This window comes from Cinclus cinclus, chromosome 6 (genome assembly GCF_963662255.1).
Source record: "Cinclus cinclus chromosome 6, bCinCin1.1, whole genome shotgun sequence".
NCBI lineage: Eukaryota > Metazoa > Chordata > Aves > Passeriformes > Cinclidae > Cinclus > Cinclus cinclus.
Window position 1 is genome coordinate 54665102 of NC_085051.1, and position 21789 is coordinate 54686890.

The 21789-nt window shown below is 41.8% G+C and overlaps 1 protein-coding gene across 4 annotated transcripts; it reads right to left on the bottom strand.

The window, feature by feature from the left end:
- Positions 1 to 298: 298 nt before the first annotated feature.
- On the bottom strand, positions 299 to 14378 carry LOC134045747 (SERTA domain-containing protein 2-like). 4 transcript variants are annotated; one of them, XM_062495705.1, is made up of 3 exons: positions 14328 to 14378; positions 11285 to 11403; positions 299 to 3870 (listed from the first exon to the last, which is right to left on the bottom strand). In XM_062495705.1, the coding sequence occupies exon 3, from the start codon at positions 3864 to 3866 to the stop codon at positions 3015 to 3017; it is 852 nt and encodes a 283-aa protein (XP_062351689.1). In that variant the 5' UTR covers positions 3867 to 3870; positions 11285 to 11403; positions 14328 to 14378; the 3' UTR covers positions 299 to 3014. The 4 variants fall into 4 exon arrangements, with proteins under 4 accessions (XP_062351689.1, XP_062351690.1, XP_062351691.1 ...); XM_062495706.1 differs by lacking the exon at positions 14328 to 14378 and adding an exon at positions 13010 to 13020; XM_062495707.1 differs by lacking the exon at positions 14328 to 14378 and adding an exon at positions 12411 to 12429.
- Between the last annotated feature and the right edge of the window lie 7411 nt (positions 14379 to 21789).

The following is a 21789-nucleotide window of genomic DNA, read 5'->3' on the forward strand; positions in this document are numbered from 1 at the left end:
TTGGAGGCACCCAGCTCAGGCTGTGGTGCTTCCCTAAAGGAATCCATCTCTCAGGGCACATGGAAACCTCACATAGAACCCTGTTATGGAGCTTGGCATTTATAATTTGTAAGGTGTTTAGTATTTCTAAGGACAAAGGATGGGGGAGAGGGGGCACGCGGAGAAGGAAAAGAGGTACAAATGGAGAGGGAAAATGTTACACCTTTGTGAGTGAAAGACCAAAGAAAAGGTGGCAAGGTGCCATAGATTTTTTTATGCTTTGTTTTTAAAACAGTTACATACTGAAGGCTCCAAAATATAATGCAAAACTGTGGCTTTTATTTCCAAACATACAATAAATAGGTCCACCACAACTAGCCTCTAACTTCATTTAACATGGAAGGATTTTGAAATCAGTTTGTGCATATTTAAAAATTAAACTTCCCTTTGCACGTAATTCCAAACATAACCGAACTGCATTACACACCAGCTCATGGTCTTGGCACTGTGACACAAGCAACCAATTAGAAACAGAGCTCTGTAGCCAGGACTTGTACAAAAATTGCATTTTGAATTGTTGATAAAAGATCTACCAACAATTAAATCTTTTCCTGCAGTATACAAAAAGCTTTAGTACATAAATGTTGAAAAGTTGTCTTCTCTTCCGTTTCTGTAGAGACTGCAAGGTAAGTGGATTTATTAAGTGTTCACTATTTGCTATATGATACAATTTTCATATCAAAATATCTTTACTGCATAGTAACATTCCATATTTTCAAATGCGAGATTAGATGCAGCCTTTTTTTTTTTTTCCCTCATCACTGAATTTAAAGACATTTTTAACCACATCTCTGTTTCATCACAGTGCAGAAGGCCCTTAATATTTCAAGGATTTATTCAGTCATATTTTTAATACAAAAGTAGAGGCTGAGGAAAAGCCAGAGTAGTCTATACACAATGCACAATCTGTGTACATTCTGAAGCTGTACCTCTTCAAGAACTAGTTATACACTCTTCAAACAAATCCCTTTATCCAGCAATTCAAAATGCTTTAGATCAGAAGTTTTATATTAGAATCAATACAATATATGCATATAAATACATTTATACCCTTGGATTGCTGAACAACCCAGATGGCTGCGAGGATGTGACCTGAAATGGTTCTCCACTGGCCTGGGACACCAAAAGATGTCGACAGCTAACTGTTAACCAAGAGAGTCACAGCAAAAAATGGAGATCTCTGCACAAGGCGGGTGTGCCACAGCATCAGTTAAGACTAGAAATACCAGGTGACACCCTGGCCCCTTCAACAGGGCCAGAATTTCAACTTCTGTGAGATGCAACACACAGGCAACATTTTTTTTTCCCCTCTGCTGACCCTCCCTTCATAAAAAGTCTCAGCAGAACAACAACAACAACAACAAAAAAAATACAACAAACCAAAGCAAAGGTTTTACAACTGCAAGTTTCCAAGACAGGTGCTGCAGCTTTCAAGCACAAAGTAGAAGTTTTATAATTAAAAAAAAGGGAAAAAATAACAAAACCCAAACCAAAAAGCAATGTGCAAGTGCGAAACTCAGAAGACGAGAGCAGGCATCAATCTAGACCTCTGTGTTCAGGCTGAAACACAGAACCCAAACTGCCTGATGGAAAAACAGTTCTCACTGCAAATCTCATCTCCAGCTGAGCAGGGTGTTTGTGTATCTGTATAAAAACAGCCCTGCTCCACCCAGGACAGGCTGGGGCAGCAGCTCCAGGGTTCCAAAGCCCAGGTGGCCCCAGCCCCTGGGAGGGACAGAGCCACCAGCAGGGACTGGGCACAGCCCCAGGGGAGCTGCAGGGGCTGTCACAGCAGTGGGTGATGTGTTCTCAGTGTTCTCAGCTTGGCTTCTGAAAGGATGCAGAAATGTTGACTGAGTATCCGCCAAAGGTGCTAGAGATTTTAAGTTTGAAGCGTTTCTTCCCACAATGCCAGGTATACAAATGTGTATCTTTTTAAATAATATTGCACATAAAAATCATCTTAAAATTTGTAGTGAAAGCAGGGTTGAAGGACAGTGTTTTCCAAAAGAGAATAAAAAGTTACCTGTACATAGTAAGCTTTAATTTAAAGAATGCCAAGATTATTCAAAATCTAAGCACATAATACTGACAGAAAAATGTTAAATTGCACAATCTACATATAAATTAATTTGTAAATACTTAAACGTTTTTAAACATTGAATACCCTTGATTTCACAAATCAGCTAGGTCACTGTCGAAGGATCAACTTAATGAGTTAGAAGTACTTTCCCCCAGAAAGAAACAGAAACAAAAAGATTTGCAGTCTCAGATGAAGCACTGGAAAGAGTTAAAGCATTTCAGCTCAGAGGTAGTGCTAAACACATCCAACTAGAAGTCCATTATATTTGAACTATGATGAAATAACGTAGTAAAATGTAGAAAGACTATAAAATTTACAAAAATAAATAGTTCTGAATGCCTTAGAAAATGCAAGAGACTTTGTTGGTAAGTGTCTTGATCTGCTTTTCTGACCAAAAGAAAGCAAAGCGTGTCTCATTTTTAAAATATACCCATCTCTAGTAACGTGTCTGCAATCCACACAATCTAACTCTTGCAACTTGACAGATGCCAGCTTGGCATAAACTCTGATATTAAAAATAAAGTGGAGGCATTGTAAAAGATCACCTCATATGAAATTTGCTTTGCATGTAAATTCTTCTGTCAAATTAAAAATTGCACATAAAAAAGTTTATTGAAAGAGGCATGAGGGGTGATGAGGGTATGTGCCCATTGTTCCACATACACCCTGGAAGGAAAATGATGATTGCACAGTTCTGATAAATAATTATTATTAAAAAAAAAATCTGCCACTTTTTTGGTTTGTAAGTTTTGGAATTACTTAGAAAATCCTACTATGGACAAATTATTATTCAGTTTGCTTTTTAAAGAATTCTTTACAACTATTCCAGTGGCTTTTATCCTGAAACCAAATGAAAGTGGCAGTTTAAAAGTATCTTTGGGTAAAACAAGTATCAGGATCCAACCAGAATTTCCATGATGTGGTCCAACTCACTCAGATCTGTTCTACATATCTGAATGTTGTTTGCTGAAGAAGAATTACAGGATGGGAAGGTTTTTAATGGTTCTTCTGTGGCAAGAGATGGTGATCTGGGTGGCATCAGGGGAGGGCAACAGAAGTCTGAATCATACATTGAAGTGTCAATATCTTCAAAAATGTCATCTATTGCCAAATCCTTCAAGTAACTGGTTGAATTTGAAATCTCAAAGGAACCAAACACACATTCAGCTCCCTTCAAATCCTGCCTATCATCTTCGAGTTTCAGACCAGTATTTTCTGGAAACTTCGGCTGGTCATCTCCAGTAGGAACCAGACAAGTAGGTGGGCTTATATCTTCTACAAAGTCTAAATCCTTCAGAATAGATGAAATAGCAGATGACATGTCATCGTCTGAAACGATCAGCAGGCTGTTTTCAATCGGGTCTTCTGCAGACCGCAGGTCACAGCAGTGAGACTCTTGCTGACCAACACCTGAAGGCAACTGAAGGGGCATCCCAGGTGACTCCATGCCTGCGTAGCTGTGAGAAGCAGGAGCAATGGCAGGGCAGATGTTCACTGGCTGCTGGTTGCTCTCTTGTCTCATCTCCTCCTGAATTTGCCGCACGGTGTTGGCGATGAGGACGGAGCGGTGCAGGTTGGGCTCCACCAGCATTTTGTACGTCTGTAACTTGGTGAGGCACATGTTGAGCACCAGCTGCCTCTTGAGTGGGTAGGGCAGACCTCGACTGGAATCAAAGGCACTCGAGAGACCAGCCATGTTCTCCTCATAGTCACTCAGCTTGCGCTTTAGGCCTCTCCCCAACATGAACCTGGAAGACAAAAATGATGAATTAACCTCGGGCAGGCCCAATGGACAATTCTGAAAACCCTCTAGTGTACAATGTGTTGGTTAGCTTAGATTTTTGGTGTCACAGAACACCAAGAGACAGAAAGAAATCCTACACAATACTACTTGCATTGAAAAGATGCACTTCCCAGCGAAATTGTTTCATGGCAACTTTTTTTCTAAACAGAAAACATGGAAGAAATATACTCTTTTTAAAAAAGCTATATACTTCCAAGTAAGAAATAACATGAAATAAAATATTAAGGATCAAACAACTTACAGAATATTTCATAATTTCCATTTTAACATTCATTCTTGGGTACAGCAGGTAAGATTTCAAGCTAGTTTTCAACATCCATGCTGATCTCATTAAAGCATTCTAATGTCTTGTTCAGTGTCTCTGAGAACTCTTGTGTAGGACCAATTCTTCTCTTTTTTCTTTGGTGACACAAAATTGTTTTACAGCAAGACCAACAGCAGGGCTTCCCATGGGATCCTTATACCCATTCCACAGCTTGGTAGTTTGGTTAAATATGAGAGGAAATCTGGCTGGGCCACTGGGCTCACAGAGAGACAATGGGTGCTCATGGCTGCTGGCTTCCAACCTGCTACTGATTTCACACTAACAACATTAGTGGAGGAGGTTATCAAACAGCATTTTAAAAGTTACCAATTTTGGTAAAATAGTTTGGGGAAAAAAAAAAACAGAATTTAGTTGCTTTCATTCTGCTTTGTGTACTCTTGAATTGAAATACAGTGGGTCTAGAACAAAATGGTAAAAAAAACCTTGTACACACACACATCTAAAATATAAGTGATCCCCAATAAATATCTGCTTGGGTACTTTATGAATTTTGTTAGGGACAACAAGCCCTATGCAATCACTCACATAAACACAGAAAAGGAGTATACTCTGCAGAGAAAACACTGGTAAAATCTTAGTTACAAACATCCTAAAATATCCATGAATACACCTTGTTCCCAAACTATTAAATTAAGCAATCATAAATTAGACACCAGTGGCAGATTAAGGGCAGATCCTTCACACACAATGATCCAGACCCTGCATGCTGCCGAGGGCCTCCCAACTTCCTTTTCATGTGCACACTGGATGCTGCCAGCAATAGCTCAGCTGATGGCTGCAGCTGCCAGCCTGTTGCTAGACTTTTGGGGACAAGGAGAAGGCAGCAGGATAAAGCCTCTTCTACTTTCAGGATTTCTCCAGATTTGCAAGGGAGCATGGCAGGGCTCCATGGCTACATCCATCTGCCCAGACAAGGCTGTCAGAGAACTCAGCTCCTCTGGAGGAACAGAAAGCAAGCAAGCAGTGCATCCTCCTCAGCAAGACACATGAGAGAAAACAGCTGCTACAGGAGTTTAGGTGTCTGACTTCTCAACAGTACACACTTTTTTTTTTCAAGGATGTATCTGTTGAAATTCAACTTGTCCTAGAACTGCATTTTTACCTAGCAGGGAGTAGTCTGGTCTATCTTCAGTTCATTAGCACAGTGACTCTTGAAACAGCAACAAACTTTAATTACTTGTAATTTTACCACCGCTGTTATTTTTTAACTTTGGAACTCTGTTTTTCCTCTAAAGTTTTCTGCTAAGGGGCCACAGCACCAGCTGAAGCTCTTCAAAACCCAGAAGGTGCCTGGATGTGGTGTGCCTGTTCACCTGGGTCATCTTCCCACACTGATCATGTATCACTCTCCCTCTCTGGTACCCCATTAAAAGCAAACAGACCCAGCCAGTACCCAGCACTCATTACAACAACATCAGAACAAATCTGGATACAAAGTTCAGGCACAAAACATAAAAACAAAGTATTCTGGAGAGGCAATGCATGCCTCAAAGATCCTCAAACTACTGACAATGCTGTCAGTAACTGATAATTTTTAACACAGTCTGTGGAAAATCACATGCAGGACAAGTAGACTGTTGCTAAATATACCAACTCTTGTCATGAAGACAATAATTTATGCAAATCATAAACTCACAATAAAATTGTGAGCTCTCCATTTTAAGCAGCATTTAAACGTTGTGTACTACCTCAGGCATTACTTCATAACGTCACTGTAAGAAGAAAAATTATGCATCAAAACAGCTGTTTCTTCACTAAGTGCCATCTTCCTCATACACTGCAAACTAGTGGGGTTTGTTTGTTTCCATTCTCCTTCCTCTCAATTCATTAAACACGCCAAAATTTACACCCATAAGGAAATGAAGTTAGGGCCACTCAGGAAACAGCAATTCTGACATTTTATACATTCAGAATGCTTGGTTTTGATAATTTACTGCCTTTTTTTAAATTCACATCTATACTTTGTTAGATACACAGGACATACTACTCTTATCTCTTTGAATTATATAAATGAGGTTAATTCCTAACATCTCAAAAATGTGCTAGTATTTAAATTCTGTAAGCAAGCTTAAAGAGTAAGCAGACTATGATGCATAATTTCACAAAAACAATTTAATATGACGTTTTACTTTTCAATTCAAATGGTAGTCTAGTTAGACTAAATACTTCATGGTCATATAGGCAGACACTCTCTTCATTCCTCAAACTTCCTTCATAAAATTTGTCCCAGAGCATTTTAGAAATATGTAACAATGCTTGAGCATGACAGCACTTGACTATAAAAATTAAGTGCAAGAAATCCGATTTGCTCCAACCTCAAAATGTTTCTACTTAACATGCTCCCCACTTCCAAGATGTGTTTTTAAAATAAAACCTAGTACTACCTTACATTTTAGAAATTCTGTCTAACATTGATTTATTTCCTAGCAGGAAATTTCCCTACTCCCCCTCCAGGAGCTAGAGGACTTCAAAGGTTACACAAAAATTTGGAAAAGGTTAAAAAAACCCAAGAGTACCATTGGTACAGTGGATTTAAAAATTACTAGTGTCATGGTTGCTACAGGAGACATTAAATTTCAGTTCTTGTCAAACACTCAGCTGCTGACCTACAAAAGAGACAAAGCCCCTTTGTTAGCAGCTAATCTACATTTTATCAGGCCTTTTGCTTTCCTTTCTAACACAAGAATTTCTGGTGGGATCAGATCCTTAACAAACTACTGTGTATTTCCTAAGTAGCTTGTTCTTCTGTAGCACTGCATATTGAGACCTCATCCCAAACCCAAAAATTCAGTCAGATGCTCTCCTTAGCAGCGTTACTTTGCAGCAGAAGATGCTGATGGCATTATTTAATTATGCAATGCTTACTCCACTTCAATTTTTGGTAGCAGGGCAAACAGGCAGCTGTGCACACACAAACCCCCAGTTGCCTGCTCAGACCAGGAGCCGAGTCAGCCCTTCAGGGCTGACAGCCAGTTCAGAGCAGCACAATCAGGGCACACTAAAGCACCAAGAGCCTCCAGAAACTCCACTCTCCTTACTCCAGGAACCTACTCACATCTCAAAAACCTTGTATCAAATAACAGGATTTTGGGATGTTCCAGTCTGATAACTCTGAATTTCTAAGTAAATAAACTGAGTAAGAATTAGAAGTTTATGCCAGCTTTAAATATGAGGTCTGTACATAGCTGTTCAATTATAAAAGCAGCAAGCTCTAAGTCACCCTACTCTTGAACTTGAAAAAGTTCCACAACAAATTTTTCTTTTTCCATTCATATGATCTATTTTGGAATCTTTTGTCATGAAAAAACAGGAACAATGAGGAGCAACACATCTCAACTTCTTTCCTGGCATTTTCTCATCCTCTCTCATTATAGTAATGCAAATTGAGCCACATGCCGTTTATGCTTTTTCAATGAAAATACTTTCTCATATATAGAGAAAAGGAAGGAAAGTGTACTCAGTATTTGGGAGTACCAAGTTCTCTATTCACATCACTGAACTACAACAGAGTCTACATAGAAATTCTGCCCTGGCAGCATGTTCCTCAGTTCCTTCCAGTCCTCCATGGAGGACATTTCACTGCTACTCTTCTCTGCTAAGATGGGAAGATGCATCCAAGTACTGTAATCCTACACCATACCAGGGTTTGGAAAAACTTGGGAGGGAAGAGGCACGTCCCTGGTTGGCAAACTCACACAATGCCAAACAAACAGGCCTGGTCAGGGTGCAGCTACTCAGAAGAAACATTCCAGGCTACCAAGAAAAATTCACATTGCGATGTGTTGTGGACAATACATGTGCCACCATTTCAGCTCCATCTGTCACACGGTCTGACAGTGCAGCTGCCACTGACACATGGTTAGGAAGTACAGCTGGGAACACTCTCAAGGAATAATGCAACATGTGAAAACCCTCAGTTACTTCTATCTGGGCAAGCTACTACTTAAAAACTTTTTTGGAATATGAGGGAGAAGAACTAAGGAGAAAAGTTAAACAACGTTTAGAACTCGGGACTTCACAGAGCTTTAATTTTCAGTAGAAAAGGAGCTTCAAAAAAATGAGTGTATCAAACACGACTGCCACAGTTAGTATCGTCTGAATGCAAACTTTTCATGCACAAAACAAGCATGTATTAAACTACACAACAGTTATGTATTTACCACTAAATATGTTTAAATAGCAAGATCATCAATAATGTACCTGGCCTTCACTATGCAGATAAAGATAACTGAATTCATAATGATTCCTTTCAGCTTTTATTTTTAGAGTAGTATTAAATTCAAACTTGTTTGATCCTTTCTGTACAGCCACACTGCTGCATTTTTCAGCCCAAGACTGTCTCAAAGTGAAATACTACTTTTTCTTACAGGACAAAAATACCAGCTTTGCAAGTGTGTAAGTGCCTCATGAGTGAAAGCTGCCTGTCCAGTTTGCAGTAATGCAAGTAAAGTATTAAAATCAAAATTAGAGACTCCTCACTACTGTAATTTGGGCAATTTCCTTTCAAAGTCTCCTGTGTCTCGTAACTATAGAAACCATGTAAGAGTAAAGACAGACAGAAGTCTCTCTGGGCTGCAGACTTGTGTTAGTGACTGACCAAGGCTGGCTGATAACCTCGTGTTCTGCTCTCCTCTCTTCCGTGGACACATCACACAAGCACACTTCTATCTGCAGGAAGTGTAACAGAAGACAAACACCCCAACAGTTACAGCTGCTTCCCAGAATTATTTGATGTACGCTGCACACTATTTTTAATGATAATCCTTCCCCTACCTGACACACATTTTCAGGCAACACAACTTCACGAGCAGTTTTACTGAAGTGCTGGACTGGCTATTGGCTTGTATTTCACATAGAAGAAAGTGCACAAGAAAATGGAAAGGCTGAAGGTGTAGTTAACAGACACAGAACAAATCCCTTCCTCCCATCCGGGCTTAGTGCTGATCACTTGGACATGCCTTACATAACACTGTAAGCTGTCAAAGCACACACATCTCTGATCTGGGGTCCCCAGCAAGTGCTGGAGATCTCCACACTACATCTTGCCTGTTACCCAGAGAAAGTGAGGGAAGCACCTAGGAAACTCCAAAGTAAAAAGTAGTTTAGACCTGAAGATACTTCCAAATATACAGAAACGTGTTTAAGCCTATTGCCTCCCCACCCCCCTCAGCCCTGTCCCAGTTTAGCCAAGATGAGTAACTGCTGGAGAAGGCACAAGTGACTAAAAGTGTGCATACAGGGAGGAGTGCAGTCCTACCAGCTTATTCCCATACCTAAATTCCTATGTAACAACTTGTTCACAGGACTCAGAAATTAACAGAAAAGAACTGCTCAAAGAAAGAACACCTAATGTCAACTTTTCAGTCAACAAATCCCGACCTCTAACACGCCCATGGTCTGGTACAAAGCAACTGTAACACATAACGCAGATATGCTACTGTTCAGACTCAAGAAACCCCAACAAAAACAACAAACAAACCCAACCCCTCCCACCCCCCCCAACCCTGAAAACAAAAACCCCACACCTAAGCACTTCCCCACATTCTGAAAGTAAGACTAGCCTGAATAGTATTCATTAGGTACAGGAAAGGAGTAAGAAGAAGACTGAGTTTAGTTTAGAATTATTCTGGAATTAATAAAGTTTGCACTGCCATTCACTATATATGGAAATAGAAAATAGACCTGTATCATACACAAATATTTTAGGAGCTGAAATCATGTTTAGGAAGCACTTAGAAGTAAGTTTTATTTCAATTTAAAAGTTAGTTTGAAACACCCCCACAACAAACTGTTTATGTTATGTCTACTGGGATCTGGAAAACTCCTGCACTTAAGGACATCATTCTAAGTTCCTTACTCCCATTTCATTTCACAAAGCACTGTAAGAGCTTTGCTTTACAAACTATGGCAGCTAAATTTCAGAGCATGGCATTTGACTCTGGAGAAGGGACTCCTGTTGGGTAGGATGTATACCTTCCACAGCTATAGCAAATGGGTGCTTAGTAGAGAGAAACTTCCATCCTTAAAAATACCCAAACTAAACCACTATCACTCTTGTCTACATTTATTAATAAAGGTCATGCGTATATTTTTAATGAGAGTGTGTTTAGCAAGGTTTTTTTTCAGGGATTTTGGTGGATTTTTCTTTTTTTAAGTGGAAGGAGGGCCTGGAAAAACTTAAACAAAGAATCAACACTAGTTGGCAAAAGCTAATACATGATCAAGAGTTACTAAGCCTAGAAACTCCCACACTAAAACTAAACTATAATTAAATGAGAATGTAAGACTCATAAAGGAAACAGGAACCAAACCACCATGGTTCCACCAAAGCATCTCATGGAGAGAAAAAGGATCATTAGAGCTGCAAATGCAATGACAGACCTCTTCACAGCTTGTTCTAGTCAACTGAACAGTTCTCAATCCTGTATTTGCTTCAAACAGAGATACTAGATGCTTTCACCTACATAACACTGACACACATTTTAGGGTTACAGTGATCTAAAAGATCTACTAATAAAGAAAGTTATAGCTTATTAAATATTAAAAACTGGAATGCCCATACTTTAAAAGAAAAAATTGGACCATTAACAGTAAAAGCAAACAAGAAAAAAAAAGCTCTTTTCCTGATAGAGGACTCTGCATTTATTCTTTCAGTAACTAAATCAGATTTACTTCAGTATCGGAGATGCCACCTTCTCCCAAGACAAAATAGCAACACTCAATTTTAGCAGCTGAACAGTGGCAGCTGAATCTTACCATAAGATTCAACTCTTAGTTAAGCAATTCCTAAGAGAAACATGATCTTAACACAATATGGTTTACTGCATCATAATAATTCCCCCTTATGAAGGAAAAATTAGTAGCAGAAATTCAGAATACTCAAACCAAAGAGTTTTTACCTCACTTTATATATCCAATTTCTAAAAGATATTTCAGTTTACCATTCTAATCCACAAGTAACATCTGCAGCCCATTATCAGAACATGCCCTATGCATGTAAGATACAATTTCATAAAAACATAAAAGTAGTTACCCTTAGAGAACAGAAAGGAGTCCAGGCAGGAAGATTCTGGATTTTGCATAAAGTGTGGTCATCCAAGAGTCTTGAACTATCCCAGAGGCCAAGCCATCCACAGAGGTAGGATGATGCGACTTAAGAGGAAAAACAAAACAAAACCACAGTATTTAATTTCGATGTGGTGAGTTTTATTTTTTTTAAAAACAGAAGCATTAAGCACACAATTTAATACAACTTTTTAAATGATGTGTGTTAAATTCTATTAAAGCAGATAAATATGGGTAAGTCCCCGTAAAATTCATGAATGCACTGAAATAAGAAGACCTAACAGTTTCACCTGTGAACACATAAAACGTGGAAATTATGTTTTATAAATGAGTATTACAGAATGCTGATCCTCTAAGTGTTAGGCTTTAAAACAAGGACTTGCACTGCTACTTCGTCAGGTTATAAAATGCCAATTCACAATTTTAATCATCTACAAAATTACATAATCAGGAGAGAGAATACCATGCATTATGAAGAACTACATTTCAGAATTATTCCCTAATGATTACAGGCTGCAAAAGCAGTTAAGATTTTTATTTGACCCCTGAACTCTCCTCTTTCTCAGCATACACAAAACCAGTATGAGAAGACAGTTGACAGGGTGTCCTATGATTGTGTCTAATGTTCAGTGTGGCACCATTACCATCAAACTCCTGATATAGCAATATCTGCAGTATGGCTAGAGACCACATGGATTAAATAATAGATTAGCTCAAGGCACTGGAAACTGGGAAATGTGAAAAGGCTGAAGTGACAGTAAACTATGGACTAGGCTAGGAAATGTGGAGGGAATTGCACGATCCATGCTCTTGAGGTCTCACCTCCACCTGGAGAATCAAACAGTTATGAATTCCAAGAATTACAGCCCTTGCAGGGGCTAGCAGCCTGCAGGATTAGATGTGACATGCCTGTTTGTGCTCATCACACACACACAGACACCTGACCCAGCTATGGCAAACCGCCTCCCAAACGCACCGCAGGAGCAAGGATCAGTACTATCTGCATAAACACAGGCCTTCGTGATCACAAATCAAGAGTGCATAAAAAAGCATTCACAAATCTTAGAAGAATACAGAGTGAAAGGCAGTCTTACATTCAGACAGACGGGCAAGTAAACGCCTACAGTTCATCTTACATAGCAACTCATAGCCTGATGCTACCAAAGGGCTCCTCCGCTTACAGAACCTCGGAACTGTAAAGATGCAGTAAAACAGCAATAAAATGCCCGTGACCTAAGCAAGCCAAATCTAACCCACAGCAACAAACACATTGACATCTCCCTCCTCCTCCTAGATGCTGATTTCTTTCCCAGTATAATGATATCCATGCTATCTGTAAATAACTAAAAAAAGGAGAAAAAAAAAAAAAGCCCTGAACAAAGTGACAAATGAAGATTCATAACCTATTTGCTCTGAAACAGCAGGACTTCAGATGGTCACTACCGAGGTTCATTAAAGTGTAATTGTAAGGTCACAGGGAGATGTGTGCAGTCACTGCATTTTCTATACACTCAATATAAAAACACGTGTTTTAGAGTCTTGGGATTCTTGAATGATAAAACAACTTCACAAAGCTAACAAGCATATTTTCACATTTTACTAAATGTTGAAAAATTTAGATTTTAGCACCTTAGCTAAAAAACCCCAAACCCAACAAAATTAGAAGCACTGGATAAAAAAATAGTAATGTTACTTGTATTTTAGAAGTCCAACATTTTGCTAGAAGGAGATGAAGTCAAGAAGTTTTCAAAATTTAATTTCTTTATTAGATACTTCAAAGGATTCCTGCTGAAGTAACTGTGGAGGTTTTGACTTTAGCCCTGTATGATCTCACACTGGGTTGAGTGTCAGCAAGAAGTACAGAAGTAATGCTATTAGATTTGGTTTTTACAATCTGTTAGGAAAAAAAAAACAACTATAGAAGACACAGAGTAGCTGCACATCACTATGAATTATATCTCTAGTGGATTACTTTTTGTCTTCCCTTCCTAGTACATGTTTAGGAGCCACTTTAGAATTTTGAGATTACAGCATCGTTTCAATGTTAATGGTATTTCCCACACTGCAGTTAGCTGCCTGAACTATGGAATTTTAGCCACATCAAAAATAAAGTGGAAAACTACTGCATAAGGCTCCTACCTATGCTTTTAGAAACGAACATTCCAACACAGTTGAAAGATTCCAGGCCTAACTAGGGCAGAAATTATTAACTGCACCTATTTGCGAGCTTAATCTGCAATATGCATGAAGACCCATCTTATGCTCCTCCAGTCCTATCCACCTGCTCGTAGCCCAGACTAACACGCGTTTCCTAAGCCAAACAAAATCGGCTACTAAAAAGGTAACTGCAGCTGATACAGCTACCAAGCGGCAGCGATCAGGAGCGCCAGAATGGAGCCGCTGGGATTCAGGGAAAGCCCTTTCCTGCCGCCCTCCCGCAGCCGCTCCCGCGGCTCCTGCCACCATTTGGCCTTTGTGGAAGGAGTGCCGGTGCTTCCTGCGGGCGTCCCGCCTCCCCCCCCCCGCCGCGGGGCCGTAGGCAGCGGTAACCAGAGACAACCTTGGGCTTCCCGAGCAGCGAAAAGTTACACTCCTCCCCCTTCCTCCGCCCGGCTCGCTCAGACCCCGGGCCCGGGCTAATTATAACTGCGCGAACAACTTCCACCGCCGGCTGCGCTCCGGGCGCTCCCCCCGCGCCCAGCCCTGCTCCCCGGGGCCGCCGTACCCGCACCCCGGCCCCGCTGTGCCGCCGCCCCAGCCCGGCTCCCCGGGGCCGCCGTCCCTCCGCTCCGCTGCTCCCCGGGGCCCGCTCCACCTGTCCCCACTGTCCCCTCCGCACCGCCGGCTGCCCCTCCGCCCCTCACCGGCAGAGCCCCCCCGCCGGAGCTCCCGCCGCCCCCCGCCTCGGCCTCAAGCCGTGCCCGGCCGTCACCCCGCGGCCGCCGCTGCCCTTCCCCTGTCCCCGGCTCCCAGCCCCGCGCCCTCCCGCCGCCTCCCGCCCGGCGCCCCACCTGGGAGCAGAGGAGCCCCCGTTCCTTCGCAGCAGCCGCGCTCCCTCCCTTCGGCGGGGCTGGGACTCGGGCCGGGAGGAGGCGGAGGCAGCGCCACCCCCGCCGGGCCCCGGCAGCCTCCGCTCCGCCCTTCCCTCCGCCCGCGGCTTCCGCGGGGGGGCGCTGCGTGCGCCGCGCGCGCCAGCTGCCCGCCCTCCCATTGGCCGGCGGCCCTTTCAACCTGCCCGGCAACCATTTTCTGACTGGCCGGCGAGCCGAGGGGGTGGGGCTACGGCTGGCCCCGCAGCGCCGCCCAATGAGAGAGCCGGGAGAGCCCTGGGGGCGTGGCCACGTGCCCGCCTGGCCCAATGAGGACGCGGGCGCCGCCGAGTCCCGCGTCTCCCGGCGCGGCGCTCCGGGGGCGGCCCCGCCCCCGCTGCCGGGGACAGCGGAGCGGCCGGGCTCGGCTCGGCTCGGCCCGGCTCGGCCCGGCCCGGACCTGCCCGGCCCGGACCTGCTCCGCTCGCCGCCGCTGCCGCACTTCGTGCTCTGAAACCAGCGCGGAGCCAGCGGCCAGCCCGGACACAAACCCACAACCCCCCACCCCCCCATTTTTTTTAAATGAACTCGCAGTCTGTCTGTGACCAAAACGACCAAATTTCAGTAAAAGGCACGCCCAGGGCCTCTACAGAGCAGCGTTCCTACAACGCCCGGTGCCAGGGCTGTTGGGAAACGAGGCGCACACGTATCCCGACCAGCTCGAGAGCTACGTCAAACATTGCACAATTCAGTCCCATGAATATTCACTTTTTTTTTTTTCTTCAAAGACGAGGTGGTTTTAGCCATGCTCAAACCTCATATTTGCTTTTCACGGGCATTTGCGTAATCGAGTTACATTGGCACGAGTGTTTGTAGAAACCAGATTTCAAAATCTGACACTGAAGTACTTGTAAAGATCGATTTTAATCCGTTGTCTTCCGTGGGTTCGTTACCTGATGCATCCCCAAAAAGCTGCTTGATTTAAACCCATCTCTGAAAGTCAATCTCTTGGACATTAAAACCAAACAAAGCTCACAGACGGGTTCCTACATTGATGGTGAGCACAGATCAAGCTCATACACAAGGTTCCACGTCAGTGTCACAAATACTACAGAAACATTTGTAATTGTCTGGTGGAGATACACTACAACTTCGATGAACGAACAGCTGTTTTTTGTGATTATTCAGCAAAGGAGATTTTTTCTTTTAAACCCTTGGGTCCAACAGATTTTAACCTTGGTGTCTCCTGACGGGCACTCATGAAGGGGTAGGAGTGTGCAGGGCCTGACCTCAATGCAGGGGCAAAGGGCAGAGAGAAAGCTGGAGCTGACCCCCTGCAAGTCCCTCGCTGGGTATGAGGAGACTGTCTCTCCAGGCCACCTCTCTCCTGCGGCGTGGTGCCCCCAGTTCCTCAGCCACAGCTGTGCTCTGACCTCACTGCTGGCGGTCACGGAGCACTGTGAGAGCGAGTGCTGCCGTGAGAAGCGCTAATGAATCCTTTTTGACACGCTGCCGGAGCAGTGTCACCTCCCCGAATGGCTGAGGAGTTACACCTCGACCCCCATGGTCCATCTGCTGTACCAAGTGTAAGTGAAGCACCAGTGTCAGCAGCACTGTGAGGGAAGAGTGGACCAAATACCTTCCCCAGATCCCTTCCTTCCAACCACACACTGTGGCTTAAGTGGAGGAGTAACTCTGATGTTTAGGATTCTTCTGTCTGCTAAAGTCAGCCAGGGACAACCAGGACCATTGCACCAGGACCGACCCCTGCCATGTGCTGGGGATTATCTCCAAGGAATAGACATGGGATAGGCGTACAAAGGTAGAAGGGAGGGATCTGGAATCATTATGTCTAATACGGAATATCAAGGGGTAGTTTAACTAGCAGTACCACCTAAGTGTTCCCATATTTTGAGCCAAGATTAGGCTTTGCAGACTTGACCCCTCCTGACCTCTGGGCAGCCCTGCAGCACCAGTACAGTCCTGGACAATCCTCCCTCTTTACAGCTCAAGGCAATGCTTGAGCCTCTGGTTCAGCCATTCTCCTTCAGTCCAGCACATCTCCCAGAAAGACACCAACACCGGTCACCCCACTCTCCTCACTCTTTCTTGAGTGATTAACCTAAGGTGATCAGCTGTTCTGTGAGCAATTTTTGTTCTGTAAAATAGGAAAGGGTCAATGTCCCTTCTATAGCAGCTGTTTCCAGAAAGGTCAGTTGTTTAGAGCATGCTCTGACAAGAGCTACAGAAAAAAAAAGGAACCTGGAGTTGTTTAAATGTATGCATGAGAACTTGGATTCACAGCTTAACACTTGAAGAAGTTAACAGAAATTAAACAAAATAATGGTGATTATTCGCAAGGGTTCTGGTCACTTTTTTGCTTGTGTTAACAGTGGGATTCACATAAAAGAACTGGAACCTGGAAGAAAAGAACTGTTTGGCTTGGCAATATTTAATGTCTCATGTGCTAGAGGAGCCATGCTTGTCTCACACAGTGAAGAATTCAGAGGGCTGAGCTCACATATAAGGTCTTTCCTGACAAAAAAGTTCCTTTAAAAGGTCCTTATGTTCTCAAATGAGGTCATGTTCTAGGAGTCTAATGCTTCCCATTTTGACTTGAACTAAGCTTGAGGCAAACAGAGGATTGCATATTATTTTTTAATGATTTAAACACAGCCTCTCAGTATGACTGTCCTCACTGCAGCAGGCCAGGATGCCATTCTCACGAGCAGCCTATTTGCTTTTGCAGCAAATTTCACATAAACCACGAAAAAACAGAACCCTCAAACCAAACAACATCTCTGTGTAACTCATCTGAAAGGAATGCCAGAAGTTTGCTACTTCTTCTTACCTTCATACTCAGCATCTATTCAAAAACACAGTTCCAGAACACAGGAACTAACAAAGACTGCTTTCCTATGGACTTATGGCTGTGATTAATTACTCTAAGGTATGAGCTCTAATTGAAGCTGCTCTCATGCCTGGAAACTTATGTTTCTCCCTTATCTGGATTACTGGATATCAGTACAGAATGCCGTTTTCCTCTGGTATCTCCACACTTGGAAACATTCTAAAAATGTAATGACTGTGAGATCTGCTGGATTTGATTGAAATAAATTAGCTATTCTAAAGCTGAATGTCAGAATGATCCCTATGCCATCCTTCCACAGGGAAGTGAGAAAGGCAGAGCACACTGCACTAAACCCCAATTAGTTTTACCACCTCTTTTTGGTGGTAAAGCCTCTGTGAACAAGCTATTCCTACACTTACGCAAGTTTAGTAGAAAAAGCCATGGCACAAGATGGTTATTACAAAACCTAACAACACCTTACTGAATATTTCTCAGAGTAGAAAATTACCCATTGTTCTCTTTTCACAAAAGAATCACAATTTACAAGAAGAAGCACTTTCCCCCTATACCTTTCAAAGAAAACAGAAACACTAAACCAACTGACATTACTGAGCTTCAGTTTGAACAATTAACCATTCAACAATTTTGTCTTAAACTTCAGTCAGTTCACTGGACACAAAATAATCCAAACACCCCATGTTTTCCATATCTAACCTTTCTGTCATTAATGATTTCAAATACAGAAAAGTGATTTTTTTACAAGTACTGTTTTTTTTTTCTTTTATGTGTTAAACTCTTTTGGTTTTTGAGTTGTTTTTTTATCAACATACCCACTCTTCCCTTTGGAAGTCCTGTTTTGTAAGCTTACAACCCCAGGTTAAAGTTGCATTACTTTTTCTTTATTTCCTCTCCAAATATTGTCTCTAAATGGAACATGAAAAATAGCATATACAGTTCCTTTGCTGCAGCACTATTGCCATACATACTTGCACTTCCCACAAGCTCCATAGGGATTTCCAAACACAGCATACATGGCGATACAGTTTCTTTTTAATTCTGGTTTTGCAAGATGTCATGTAATCACCTGTATCTTCAATTAACTCTTCCCTAAAAAGGTGACAGTTGAAATTATTCAAATGTTTCCTTAGCAATGCAAAGTGGCCTCTAGCATTAGGTTTTCCTGTTGACACATTTGTCATGAATGAACATTTACCACAGTAATTCTTCAGGTCATAAACCACTCATTTTGGGGGGAATGTTAAGCAAATGAATATTTTTTTTTTTTTAAGAAAGAGAGAGCTACCATACAAACTTATAAAAATCATGTCGAATAATGAAATTTTTGTATTTTTCACTAGTTTTTTTTTTTTTAAGACACTACAAACATCTAAAATAAGTCTCTTTCCTGACAAAGTATTCGATGGGATTTCACCTCTCAATGAAAATTCCTTCAATTAAAATAGGAAAATCTATCTTAACTGTCAATTTTACAAGAGATACCACAAGTTCGGACAAAACCTTGCATTTGATAAGCCAGAATGACAAAAATACGTATGTCCCCAAGATGTTTATTTCATTTCTTTGAAACCTGGTGGCTTTGTACTCTTAGTATTAGTCAGAGCATGAAATAACAGTCATTTAAGAACTGACGAGCAAACAAAATTTGTCATCATCACATGTGTTGTTTTTTTTTTTTCATATGGGACTACATCCTAGGCCTGAGACACAAGCATATTTTCACTTGGAACAGAAGTCATTTTTGAAAGCATTTTTATTTGTCTTATCGTAGATGTCAGCAAACAAATGTGTTGGATTTTTTCATTCTAGCTTTTGACAGTTTGTTTACTTATGAGGGAATATAGAATAAGTTGCAGGACTGTAAAGCAGTCACACAAATCAATATTCTGAGACACGAAAAATCCATAATGTTCTGGTAATTACAATATTAAACTATACTCTCAATTTACATTAATGCCTTTTAAAATGCAAACTAAAGCAGCCCAGACATACCCAAGACTTCAATAAAAGTCTAAGGACAGCTTTGAGAACAGGTAATTCCTGGCGAGTCTGAAGGCTCAGCTCACGTGTGAATCCCTAACCTGCTCCAGGCTGAAACCCTTCACTGCTGCGCCTCCAACGCAGTCTGGTCAGGAAAGGTGCTTTTTTTTTATTTAAAGACCCAATTCTCTCTCCACTGACCAAATTTGTCCTTTATGCCAATATAGCTATGGTCACAGAGACAGGCAATGTCTTTTACTAGGTAAACTCCCAGAGCTGCAGCTGAGAAGGGGTTAAAAGAAACCAAAAAACACCACACCAACAGAGAAGCAATAAGCAGACAAGCCATTGTTACAGCAGCCTGGATCCTTGCACTTCTTGTCTTTGCAGAAAGCCCGAGCTGTGTTTTTCTGGCAAGGGAAAAGGAGAAATGAAACCATAGGCACAGAAGAAGGGGACAAATAGTCAGTGTTACCTGCAAAGGAAGCAGATTGGACATTAGCTATGTGCTTGACAGCGCTTTCTTCTGTGTGAGTCTACAGCCCAGTGCCAGCAGCAGACCAGCAGCCTTGTCTGACACACAGCACTGATGCTGTGCAAGCTCCACGACTCTTCCCTAGGAACACAAGAGAAGAAAGGCTGCTAGAAGTGACAGCAAAATCTGTCAGAAGCCTTTCTGACTTTAAGAAGCTAAGTTTTCTCTTTTTAAATTTCCCATTTACATGTAGAAATTAAGAAAATCCTCATCAGCAAGTATCATCTCTCACCATTTGTAGTAACAGCTCACGAAATAATGGCAGTTAGAAAATAAAGCTTTTTTTTTTTTTTTTTTTTTTTCCCAGCATGAGAAGCTGAATTAGACTGAGACACATTATTAAAGCAATAGGGAGGCAAGCTGATTTTACAGACTGGTCTCTGCAAAGTCAGACCAGTTGTGGGCACCCATCAGTTCTGCATGGTGACTGTGCAAGTTTCAGCAATACCAATTCTTATACCTGCTGAGCCAAGATATTAGGCTTGTAAGAGCACATAAGATTTGGCATAAGTTTTGAGAATGTAATGAAATAGGATATGTATTTCTGTTTAAATGATTAACTCCACAAATGCCTACTTACCTAACACCTTTCCAGTTATGCCAAGTAGTCTTTAAAAATTGTTTTAACTGGCCACAGCTTGCTCAGTAAAGGAATGCGCCCAGCTAGATGCTCTGTAATACAGTTACAAATACACACATGTGCATTTGACATACACAGTTCAACAGTTTATGAACAAGTTATACTACTCGTATCTGGAACATGCAGTCTGATGCACACTAAGGAGGTGAGGAAGAGCATTTTTAAAATATCTTAATGTGAAATTGCTGATTTGATGAAAATGGAGGGTGTGGGGGCAGAGGGGAACACCCACAATTGCTCAAACCTGTGGGTTTTCAACACAGTTCAGAGCAGTTTTGGGAAAGCTTCCCAGAGGAACAGAAGGTATTTAGTTATTCCAATCAGTGCTGATGTTCCCATTATAAAACTGATGTTCCCTGGCTCTCTGTTTTACCCTAAGGCGTCTGCTGTCCAGTTCAGTGGTTCACACACAGAAAAGCACCAAGAAAAATTACCTGCATTTATAATTTTGAAGGAATTTCTGATACTATGACAAACATTACCAAATAAGCCAGCTTTCTTTCACTGTGAGATACGACAGTTTTTATCTATATTTGGATCCTCCTGAATCAGTATTTATTACTGCAATACCTATGAGTGATCTCTCAATTCAGACACGTAGCATGGGCTTCTCTTTGGTTCAGCTATATCCTATGGACTGAACTTGCAAGTGCCTATATGCTATTTCATCCCTCAACAAGAAGTCATTAATCAAGGTTTAAGTAAGAAAGCAAAGTTTAACTACAGCATCTACAAGTTATCTTATGCCGAATTTAATACAAGGGAACATCTTCCAGTTCACTGAAGACTCACACCAAGTGCATGGTTTCAGAAGATGGAGCCAATACACATTCAACTGTTGAGTTTGCACAATTTAGCTACATGATACGATCTTTCCTCAAAGCAGATGGTTCTAAAGCACATAAGCTCAGTGGTCTCCCTATTCTTGAAGTGATACTCAAATGCTCTTAACACCCCTCTGGCACCCCCACCTCCAATCCCCTTTCCAGGTGTGAGACTCTGCATTGTAGGTAAGGTCACTCATGGGAAGGCAGAGCCTGTCACACAGAGCAAGGTTCTCTTTTCTTGTTCAGCTTTCTTGGCTCAGATCTACAGAAAACAACCACGTTACTGACAGATGTCTTCCCCTGGCACAGCCATGGCCAACACACTACAGAAACCAATTCATATTTCCCCCCTTCCCTACTCCCTGCTAGCCTGGGGCTTTTCCCCAGTAGCAGCTTGTGATGGTAAACATTTGTTATTTTATAAAATCATAGGCTATACTGAAATTATTTCTTCCCCCAGAAAAAGTCTCCTAGGAAGAAGCTTAGTTATATACACTCTAAACCAAATGTACTGGAAGAAAAAGACCACCATCCCATGTTGTATTACATTTTTTTGTTATTAAAAAAAGCCAAGAGGAAACCCTTGGTAAAAG

Excerpts from the sequence above, each read along its gene's own strand:
- LOC134045747 (XM_062495705.1), bottom strand. The coding sequence starts at position 3,866 with ATGTTGGGGAGAGGCCTAAAGCGCAAGCTGAGTGACTATGAGGAGAAC.